The 11,967-nt window shown below is 44.4% G+C and overlaps 1 protein-coding gene across 1 annotated transcript in view; it reads right to left on the reverse strand.

The window, feature by feature from the left end:
* The window catches only part of LOC109211336 (translation initiation factor IF-2-like), a 23,703-nt gene extending 15,122 nt beyond the window's left edge, over positions 1-8,581 (reverse strand). The window contains exons 1-4 of the mRNA XM_019374869.1: positions 8,515-8,581; positions 8,316-8,464; positions 7,419-7,707; positions 7,245-7,376 (exon numbers count right to left, since the gene is read on the reverse strand). Coding sequence (XP_019230414.1) covers positions 7,245-7,376; positions 7,419-7,707; positions 8,316-8,464; positions 8,515-8,581 — 637 coding nt within the window. The remainder of the gene's footprint in view (positions 1-7,244; positions 7,377-7,418; positions 7,708-8,315; positions 8,465-8,514) is intronic.
* Positions 8,582-11,967: the final 3,386 nt, after the last annotated feature.

An 11,967-nucleotide genomic window follows, 5' to 3' on the forward strand; every position in this document is an offset into this window, starting at 1 on the left:
TCCCTGGCGAGCATACCCTCAATCCTCCTAGCAATGCTCACTACCTGCTGATAAGGAATGTCCATCTCCAACTCTTGAGCCATGTTAGATCTGATGGGTGGAATAAGACCCTCAATGAACCTGCGAACTCTCTCCCGAACTGTAGCAACCAAAGCCGGTGCATGCCTGGCCAACCTGGTATAACGGATAGCATACTCTGAAACGGTCATAGCACCCTGGCGCAAATGCTCAAACTCTGCGCGCCATGCATCCCTGAGACTCTAGGGGACAAACTCTCTCATGAACATATCTGAGAACTAGGTCCAGGTCAGTGAGGCAGCCTTGGCTGGACTATCTATCTAATAAGTGCGCCACCAATCATAGGCGGCTCCCCGAAGCTGGAAGGCAGTGAAGGAAACCCCGCTGGACTCTACTATGCCCATAGTGCGAAGAATACGGTGACACTCCTCTAGAAATCCCAAGGCATCGTCTGATGCTGATCCACTGAATACTGGGGGATCGTACTTCTTGAACCTCTCAAGTCTCCGCTGCTCGTCCTCTGAAGCAGCTGACCCGTCCTCGGGCTGAACTGGCGCTGCAGGCGGTGCGGGAATAATCTCGAGAGCCTGCTCAACATGCACTCGCTGCTCAGGAGTGCGGATGACGGGAGTCTGTGCTCCTCCCCCGGCCTGGGATGTGGCTGCAGCAAGGGGAAGCAACCCTGCCTGAGCCAAGGTGGTGTACATACTCGTGAACTGAGCCAAAGTCTTCTGAAGAGCTGGAGTAGTAGTGGCAGTAGTAGGCGTGCCAGGTGCCTGGGCTCTGGCTGGATCTGCTGGTGGTGCCTCGGCGGCAGCTCGCGCAGGTGCTCTGGTTGCACCACGTGCGCGTCCTCGACCTCTACCCCGGCCCTGGCCTCTGACGGCTGTAGTAGGGGGCGCGGGTGCCTGATCATCCCGAGTAGCGCGTGTCCTCACCATCTGTAAGAGAATAAAAGACAAAAGTTTAGAATGGTGATGTCAAAATATCGCACGACGAGGAAATCAAATGAAGTGAAAATTTTCCTAACGGTTAGATAGCCTCTCGTAGATAAGTACAGACGTCTCCGTACCGATCAGCGAGACTATAATAAACCGGCATGTGTTCCGTGACTCCTATGGACCTAGAGCTCTGATACCAACTTGTCACGACCCCAGTTTGCCCTCCGTGAACATGTCGTGATGGCACCTAGTCCCTACGACTACGTAATCCTAACAATAAGGAAATAGCATAAATTGCGGAAACAAATAATTAAACTAAACAAACTAGAAGGGTAACTGTATATAAATGCCGCTCGGCATATACAACCCAATAATGCGGAAGTCTACAATATCATCCCAGAACCCGGAAACTCACGGGAACACAAGCTAACGGAAAGTAATACACTGCTCTAACTCCAGAATGTCTAAAGCAAAAGTACGAAAGGAAAAGCTAACTGCTAAAGCTAGAATAAGATAGAGACTCCTGGTCTGCGGACACGGTAGATGTACCTCGAAGTCTCTGCTAGATCTCTCCGCCTCGAGAGTGATACGCCTGGGATGAAGTACCTGGATCTGCACTTGAAAAACATGCGCAGAAGGGGCATGAGTACACCACAGCAGTACTCAGTAAGTGCCAAGCCTAACCTCGGTTGGGTAGTAACGAGGAAGGCCAGGGACCTACTGAGAATAAGCATAATAATAAATCTTGCAACAGCATGAAATAAACGGAAGTAATGAGTACAGCTATGATGTAAGACAGGTTATACAAGGCAACAATTAGTTCTATCCTAACATGCTTCACGTAGTGCAAACAAGGCAACATGAACAAATCGACAATTTAGAACAACTAAGCATGTTTTTCTAGCTAACACAGTCTATAATTGCAAATAAAATAAAGCAGATAAGAAAGAAACTCAGTCTAAATATTTAAAGTAAAACCGGATTTTTCAACAATAAGCTCAAGCACGCGCTCGTCACCTCACGTACAAGGTATTCAATTACCAAATATCATATCCTAAGGGGAAAGGTCCCCCACACAAGGTTAGACAAGCCACTTACCTCAAACCGGCTCCAAAATCAACTCGAAACCACACTTTTGCCACGAGTATACGACTCCAAATGGCCCAAATCTATTCAATTGAATTACACATCGTAAATTACATCACAAGCAACTGATTCTACTATTTAATTTTAAGCTAAGACGCGAATTTAGGTAAAATGACCAAAATGCCCCTCAGGCCAATGTCTCGAAACCGGATAATTTTCACTTTTTCAGAACCCTAGTACTCTCACGAGTCTAAGAATATAAAAATCTCCCAAATCGGAGGTCAAACACCCACCCAAAACTCAATAGTTTGGTCTATGAAGTTTTTCCCCATTTTTCATTCAAAAATCCGAAATTAAGGATGAATTCGTGATTAGATTAGTGAGTTTTAAGCATAAGAGAGTAGAGAATCGTTACCCAGTAGTTGCCCTCGAAAAACCTTCGAAATTTCCCCCAAATTCGAGCTCCCAAGCTTGTATTTTGATAAAAATGGCTAACCCTCGGTTTTGATGTGTTTATAACTGCCCAGTCATTTAATGCATCGTGAACTCGGAAGTAGGCTCGCATTCTCGAAGAAGAAAAAGTGAAGGCTGTTAAATTGCCCTTCGCGAATGCGTGGAATGGTACGTGAACGCGAAGGCCTGGACTGGCAGTGCTACGCGAACGCGACAAGAGTCACGCGAACGCGATGAAGAAATTTGTCCTCCTCCCAGATTACACTACGCGAACGCGTGGAGGAGGACGCGAACGCGAAGAAGAATAAGGTCAGAGCTACGCGAACGCGATAGGAGCGTCGCGAATGCGAAGAAGGAATTCGACCTGCAACTGCTGAAGGATTTTCTGCAACTTTTCACAACTCCAAAATGCTCCGTTGAGCACCCGAAACACACCCGAGGCCCCCGGGACCTCAACCAAACCTATGGACATATCCCATAACATCATTTAAACTTGTACCAACCGTTAAACCACCTAAAACAACGTCGGAAACTCGAATTTAACCAATGATTTAAGCCTAAGAACTTCCGGAATTCCATTCCGACCCTCGGATCAAAATCTCACTATCGGACCGAAACTTCAAAAAGTCAAACTTCGGCATTTCAAGCCTAAATTAGCTGCGGACCTCCAAAACACATTCTGAACACGCTCCCAACCCCAAAATCACCTAAAAGAGCTAACGGAACCATCGAATTTCCATTCCGAGGCCGTCTTCACACTGTTCCAACTACGGACAACTTTCCAACACTTAAGCTCTCATTTAAGGACTAAGTGTCCCAAAACTCTCTGAAACCCAACACCGAACATCCCGGCAAACAAAAATAGCATAAATTAACTTAGGGGAAGCAGTTAATAGGGGATCGGGGCATTAATTCTTAAGACGACCGGCCGGGTTGTCACAATTAACTACTTGGGAGGAGATTTTGTCGCTTTCATTGCTTGAGGACAAGCAATAGTTTAAGTTTGGGGGTTTGATAAGTTGGTATTTTACCAACTTATCTTGTCTTTAAACCTATACTTTTGCTATGTTTTAGTGATAAAATCATGTATTTAATGTCATTTACTTCTATTTTACGGGTTGTACGTGATTTAGAGGTAATGGTGAAGAAACCAAGCAAAAAACAAGTCAAAAAAGAGCTAAAATGGACAATGAGAAACTGCACAGTGGTTTACTCTTCGCGAACGCGAAGGTGCTACGCGAACACGAAGAAGCAGGCAGCTAGACCTTCGCGAACGCGATGTAGCAGAACATGAACCTTCGGGAACGCGAAGCTATGAACGCGAACGCGACGATTGAGGAAAGTAGGCCTTCGCGTCGCAAACGCGATGAAGAAACTGGGCGTGAAAATTGGGCAGTTCTGGAATTTCACATATTTGACCCCAAACCCTTTAATACCCGAATCAGCTCATTTNCCCCAAACCCTGTAATACCCAAACCAGCTCATTTGTAAACGATCTTTGGCAATCTCTGGACATTTTTGGCTTATTTTCAGTTCCTAGAACTAGAGAGAACAAGTATTGAAGCTAGGGTTTTTCACACACACTTGGGTTTTGAAGATTTCAAGCTTGTGGTTAAGATTTTCTTACCCATTTATGTTTATTTCTTCATTTCCTTGCTTTCTATTGTATATCTAAGTGTGTAGTATTTTATCCAACACTTGAATCTTGTTTATGGAAATATTCATGTTTAAAGTGTGGATTAAATACCTTGTTGTGCTTATGTATTGAATGATTTTTATCCTTTTATGAAGTAAGTTATTGTTACTTTAATTATTCTTGTTCTTTAATGTTTCCAAAGGGATTAGCTAACCTTAGGACTCGCCCATTAACTCCAAATTAATTTTGGAAAAGAGAATTTGGGGTTGGGAAAGATTAATTAACAAGAACTTGAGGCGTTAACCCTCATTTTATAGATTCTACCTAGGGATAGGATTGAACTACTTGTAGCCATATTCGGGAGTACTTAATCTCTTAATTGTTTTAGGGATAATTCAATTAGGAAGTCTTTTTAGTCTTCGGAAGAAGCTAATTAAGAATTATTACCCGTAGCTAATTAACATAAACTCGCTCATATTTGTAAAATCATGAAATACATTGGATCGTTACTTGAGTGCAATTCCCGATGCAACCATACTTGTAGTCATTGATCATTTTTCTTGCTTTCTAGGTTAGTTTACATTTTCTCATTTAGGTATAAACACTTTTAAAACCAAATTCTTAGTGTTTGGCATTGCGCGATAAGTGATAATTTTCTTACATTCCTAATCGCCTACATATTATTCTCTGTGGGACTTGACCCCGACTCATAGTTGGGTAAATTATATTGCATGCGACCGTGTCCATTTACTTTTTAGTAGTGGATTTGGACGTCATCACGCGGTAATGGATGCATCTATGGTTCACGCCATTCGACCCTCTGGCAGTGCACAGTTTAAATATTGTTGAATCGGGCCTTACGACCTCGGCATGACTTGCGCATGCTTGTATTGCTTGCCTTGAAATTCATAGATGTTGATATTTGTTTTCCCTGGCTTGAGATAAATGTATAAATGATGAAAATGAATTTGGGAATTTCTTATAAACGAAAGGATTGTTACTTGCTTCATGCTAATGAGTTACAACCAAGTTTTATGAAAATCCTCGCTTTACTATATTATTGGTATATTATTATTTGACCACTAGTAAGTATCGAAGTCGACCTCTCGTCTCTACTTCTTCGAGATTAGACGGGATACTTACTGAGTACACGTTGTTTTTGTACTCATGCTACACTTGTGCATTTTTGTTGCACGGGCACATGTACCTCTAGTGGACTAATGGGCGTAGCAGCATGGATGATACGGAGACTTAGGTGAGCTGCATTCCTCGAGGCGACCCGCAGCCAGCATAGTCTCTTTCAGTGTATTGTATTTACTTTCTGTCCAAATTTCTATTCCAGACAGTTATTGTACTTTATTTGATTTCCTAGTGATTGCTCATGTACTTGTGACACGGGGTTCTTGGATGATTATGGGATTATTTAATATTAAGTTTGTTAAAAACATCAATATTTATTCAGTGAAATTCATTACTTATTGTTTAATGTATAGAGGAAATGATTTTAAAAAAATTTTAAAACAAGAAATTACTAGTTAATTAGTGTTGGCTTGCCTGACAATGGTGTCCGGCGCCATCACGACCTGTAATAGATTTTGGATCGTGACAGCTGTCTTGAGCTTTTGAAAGCTCGCCTCACAATCATCGGACCAACGGAAAGGAGCACCCTTTTGGTCAATCTAGTCAGAGGTGCTGCAATGGATGAAAAGCCCTGCACAAATCGGCGATAATAACCTGCTAACCCCAGGAAACTCCACATCTCAGTCACTAAAGTGGTACGTGGCCAACTCTGAACTGCCTCAATCTTCTTGGGATCCACCTTAATACCCTCTCCTGATACAACATGCCCCAAGAATGGTACTGACTTTAGCCAAAACTCACACCTGGAGAACTTAGCATATAGCTTCTGCTCTCGCAATGTCTGAAGCACTACTCTCAAATTCTGCTCGTGCTCCCCCAGGCTACGTGAGATCAAGATATCATCAATGAAGACAATAACAAAGGAATCAGCATAAGGCTTGAAACCCTGTTCATCAAGTCCATAAACGCTGCTGGGTCATTAATAAAGCCGAAGGACATTATCAGAAACTCATAATGGCCATATCTAGTACGGAAAGCAGTCTTCGGGACATCTGCGTCCTGAATCTTCAGCTGATGATACCTTGATCTCAAGTCGATCTTAGAGAACGCCCTAGCACCCTGCAACTGGTTAAACAGATCATCAATGTGCGGCAACGGGTACTTGTTCTTGATGGTAACCTTATTCAACTGGCGGTAATCAATGCACATCCGCATAGTCCCATCCTTCTTCTTCACAAACAACACTGATGCACCCCAAGGCGACACACTTGGTCTCACAAACCCCTTTGCTAAGAACTCCTCAAGCTACTCCTTCAACTCTTTCGGAGCCATACGGTACGGTGGAATAGATATAGGCTGGGTACCTAGAGCCAAATCAATACAGAAATCAATATCACGATCCGGTGGCATGCCTGGAAGGTCAGAAGGAAACATATCGGCGAACTCCCGAACTACTAGAACTGAATCAATCGTTAGAGACTCTGCAGTGGTGTCCCAAACATAAGCTAGATAAGCCAAACAACCCTTCTTGACCATATGTCGAGCCTTCGGAAAAGAAATAACCCGACTAGATATACTAACTGAGGAACCCTTCCACTCCAACCTCGGCAACTCTGGCATCGCTAAAGTAGCTGTCTTTGTATGGAAATCTAGGACGGCGTGATATGGGGATAACTAGTCGATGCCCAAGATGACCTCAAAGTCGGTCATATCAAGTAACAGAAGATCCGCTCTAGTCTCAAAACCACAGAATGTAACCACACAGGACCGATAGATCCGATTCACAACCACAGAATCGCCCACAGGAGTGGACACATGAACAGGAGTACCCAAAGACTCACAAGGAATGTCCAGGAAATGAGCAAACGGAGATGATACATATGAATAGGTAGACCCTGGATCAAATAGTACTGAAGCATCCCTACCGCTGACGGAAACAATACCTATGATAACGGTATCTGAGGCCAATGCATCTGGTCTGGCCGGAAAAGCATAGAATCTGGCTGGAGCGCCGGCTGGCTGGCCTCCACCTGACTGAACAGTAGATGGCTGACCTCCCCCTTCCTGGCCTCTACCTCTAGGATAGCCTCTACCAGTCTGCCCTCCGCCTCTGGGTAGCCAAACAGCCGGTGCTGTAAACATAGGCTGCTGACCCTGCTGCACTGCCTTGCCTCGAAGTCTGGGGCAGTATCTCCTCATAAGACCGAGATCTCTGCACTCGAAATAGCCCCTCGGTGCGGTGACCTTCTGCCCTGATGTCTGACCCTGATAGCCTGTAGACCCATTGGAAGAAGCCTGAATAGCCGGTGGGCGGTATGAACTCTCTGGTATAGCACTAAAATAGGAGTTGGAAGAACCCTGGGGACCTGAGTACCCACCGGAAGAACCCTGGATGGCTGGTGGGTGATAAGAACTCTCTGGTATGGTGCTGAAATAGGGGCGCACTGGAGCAGCTCGAGGAGGTGGTGGAGCTGAATATGGAGGCCTGCTAGGCTGACCCCTCCCAAACTGACCTCTGCTCCTAGCCGGGGCACCTCTAAAATCTTCGGAGAAACGGCCCTCTTGTCCTGCTGCATCTGCTCTCTACCCCTTTGACGATAGCCCTCAATCCTCCGAGCAATCTCCAGTACCAGCTGATAAGAAGTCCCCATCTCAACCTCTCGGGCCATGTTGGCCCTGATACCGGAGTGCAACCCCGCAACAAATCTCCGCACTCTCTTTGCGTCTGTAGGAAGTATCATGAGTGCATGGTTAGATAACTCAAAAAAACCTCACCTCATAGTACTCAAACTGATAGTGCAACTCTTCCCTCTCAGAGGGTGGAATATACCTATCCAAAAAGAGCTGTGTGAATTGGCCCCAGGTGATGGGAGGGGAACCCGCTGGTCTGCAAAGAACATAAGACTGCCACCATCTACGGGCCCTACCCTCTAGCGGAAAAGTAGTGAAGTCAACCCCATGAGACTCCAATATCCTCATGTTGTGCAATCTATCCCTGCACCTATCATTGAAATCCTGGGCATCCTCATGACGCTCACCTCCGAAGATAGGAGGGTGTAGCCTGGTCACCTATCCAATAACTTCTGCGGATCGCCGTCCACAGCTGGTCTGGGCTCAGGTGCCACTCCTGTAATTGGCTGGGCCCCATCCCCGGGTAGTGTGCCTGGAGTCTGATACACTGCGGCTGCATGCCTAGGAGCATGAGCAGTAGGGGTCTGTACTCCCCCTGCCGCTTGAGATGTGGCTGGGTCTATTGGAAAAAACCAGCCAGGGTCATAGAATCCATGAATCGGAGCATACGACCCATGAACTCCTGAAAGCCCGGTGCTGTCATGAAATTCGCTGGGGTAGGCTCTGCTGCGGGCATCTCACCCTGCTCCTTAATAATGGGATCCCCCGCTGGATCCGCCGGTGGTGCAACTGGGGCAGCTCTGGGATGCCCTCGTCCCCTACCTCGGGCAGGTGCCCTCCCCCGGCCTCTGCCTCGGCCTCTAGCAACGGGGGGAGCAGCTCCTCCCGGGTTTGGAATGTTTGTCGTGCGCGTCCTCACCATCTGTGAGAGAATAGAAGAAGGAAATTTAGTATACCATCAACTGCACGATAGAAGATGAATAAAAGTAGTTTCGTAACATCCTATAGCCTCTCGAAGATAAGTACAGACGTCTCCGTACCGGTCCGTGAGACTCTATTAGGTTTGCCCATGACTTGTGAGACCTACATGAACCTAGTGCTCTGATACCATGTTGTCACAACCCAAATTCCATTATAGGTCGTGATGGCGCCCAACGCCGCTGTCAGGCCAGCCAACACCGATCAACTAGTGAGTTCTCATTTATTTATTTTATTAAACAATCCCAACATTTACTTAACTTAAATTTAAAACAGTCGATAAATAACGAATTTATAAAGCAACTGAAATGGGAATGACTAAAGGAAATCATAGTTATAGGAATACAACCCAAAAATAATTGTCTACTAATGTGTGTGCCAGGATCTAGTGTCACAAGTACGAGGGCAACTAGTAGAATGTACAAAAATATAACTATCCTATTGCCTTAAATAGAATAGACAGTAATAACAGAAGGAGAGACCCCGACATGCTGCTGAACGACTCAGAAGGGGGCAGCTCATCGTGAAATCTCGATCAAGTATCAGGAATGCGCGTCGGACGGGTAGCTAGATGCACCTACCTCAGATCCTGTACAATTAAGTACAGAAGCGTAGTATGAGTACATACACAATATGTACCCAGTAAGTATCCAGTCTAACCTCGAAGAAGTAGTGACGAGGGTTCGACTTGACACTCACTAGGGCCAACAATATTATAATTTACGTGTTACGCTAAGCATGAATAACATGAATAATAATGACAGTTTAAGAACAGGGAGAAGTAACATATTCTTTCATAAACAACATGTCAATTTCAGTCATATCATGTAACAACTTACGTTTCAAAGCATTTAAGCAGTATAAATTATGAGAAGTTCCAAATAAATAACATGCCCAGATTATGCCGAGGTCGTACAGCCCGGTCCAATATAATATTAAGTTGTGCACTGCCAGAGGGTCGAATGGCGCGAACCATAGATGCATCTATTTACTACAGAGGTGCTCGGCCTTATCCACAAATAACAATTTATTTTCAAGAAAGCACACATTGCCCATTTACAGTCAAGTAATTCACATAAATTCTTAAGTAAGTGAGTATAACCGTCTATATTTGTTTTACCAATTTCCAGCATGACTTAAGTGATTATAGTATCAAGTAAGGACGCAAGCATTGCAGGTATAGCATGATACGGTCCTAAACTACCCAGACAATAAGCATAATAGTAGCTACGTACGGAATCTTGTCACCACGTACGTACGTAGCCCCCACAGATAGGTACATACAACAACAAAAACAAACTCAGTTTAATCCCAACATGTGGGGTCTGGGGAGGGTAGTCTGTACGCAGACCTTACCCTACCTAGTGCAGGAAGAGAGGTTGTTTCCAATAGACCCTCAGCTAAAAAATAAAAAAATAAAATGAAATAAATAAATAAATACCAATAAAAATCACATACCGTAATACAGGATATATAGTATCCAATAATAGCAACAGGGAATACAATACCTTAGGCGAACAAAACTACATACCGTAATAAAATCTAAGAAACGAAAGGAAATGCATGCTACTAAGCCTATCGGTGAACACTATAAACTACAGATAGGTACATACATTTATTTAATTCACCTATGGGGTTAATTCCCTCTTACAAGGTTAGAAAAGAGACTTACCTTGCCCCAAAGCTTACTTCCAAACTCAAGAATGCGCTCAAACCCTCAAATTGGAGCCGAACGATCCAAAACTATTCAAATGGGGTAAGAACTAGTCAATATATGCTCAAGAGTTCATATTCTAACTAAGTAATTTCCCAACCCTAAATGCAAGGTTCCTAAAATTCATCCCCGGGCCCACGTGTTCAGATCTCGATAATTTTTGAAGAGAGTTGTTACCCATAACCTTAGGATCAAGAATATATGATTTCTACTACATTTCATAACAAATTTCGTGGTTAAATCTCATTTTTATAAAAAAAAACCCTAGGTTTTACTCTAAACCCATAATTTTCACTAATTTACATGTTGTAATCCACCCATAAACTATGTATTAAACTCACATTAAGTAGAAATTACGTACCTCGCAAAGCTAGGTTGAAATATCCCCTTTTGAGGCTCCCAAATCGCCCAAGAATGGAGTGAAATGAGTCAAAAATGATAAACTCCCGTATTAAATGAAGGCCACTGCCTTCAGCGATCGCACCTGCGGTGCATCTACTGCATCTACGGTCTTGCTTCTGCGGGCGATTGTCTGCTTCTGCGGAAATGGGCCGGGCCAGCTGGGGCCGCACCTGCGGACGGGTGACCGCTCCTGCGGTTCCGCTTCTGAGGAAGAGGAGCCGCATCTGCGGAACCTGGGCTCCTCCCCTTGTGCCGCATCTGCGGGCTCGCACCTGCGGCTGCCCAACCGTAAGTGCGGTTATGATAGCAACTGGAGCTTCAGCTCCTTCTCAAATTTTCAACTTAGCTCGAGCCTCGTCCGATTGACGCTTGGGTCTCCCGAGGCCCCCCTCGAACATACCGACAAGTTTGGAATCATAGAACGAACTCGCTCGAACCCTCAGAACACCTGAAACATCACTAAAACTAAGAATCACACCCTAAAACCAATTGAATTAAACTTATGAACTTCAATTTCTTCAATCTACTTCCAATGTGCCGAAACGTACTTATACTACTCGGAATGATACCAATTTTGTGTGGAAGTCTTAAATGACATTGTGGAACTATTCCCGATCTCGGAATTCCGTTCGAACCTCGATATCACAAAAACCCATTCTAAACCAAATTTAAAGAACATGAAAATCATTAAAGAATCAACTTCCACTATTAGACGCCAAAACGCTCCCGGTCATCCAAAACCCGATCCGGATATACGCCCAAGTCCGAAATCATCATACGAACCTGTTGGAACCTTCAAATCCTGATTTCGAGGTCGTTTACTCAAAATGTTGACCGAAGTCAAACTTGACCTTTTAAGCCAACCTTAAGGAACCAAGTGTTCTGATTTCAACTAAAACTCTTCCAAATCCCGAACCAACCATCCCCGCAAGTCATAAATCAGTAAAACAAAGTACGGGAAGTCTTATTTAGGGTAATAGGGTTCCAGAAAGCAAAATGACCAGTCAGGTCGTTACACCTACCATCAT

The sequence above is a fragment of the Nicotiana attenuata genome, unplaced genomic scaffold (genome assembly GCF_001879085.1).
Source record: "Nicotiana attenuata strain UT unplaced genomic scaffold, NIATTr2, whole genome shotgun sequence".
NCBI lineage: Eukaryota > Viridiplantae > Streptophyta > Magnoliopsida > Solanales > Solanaceae > Nicotiana > Nicotiana attenuata.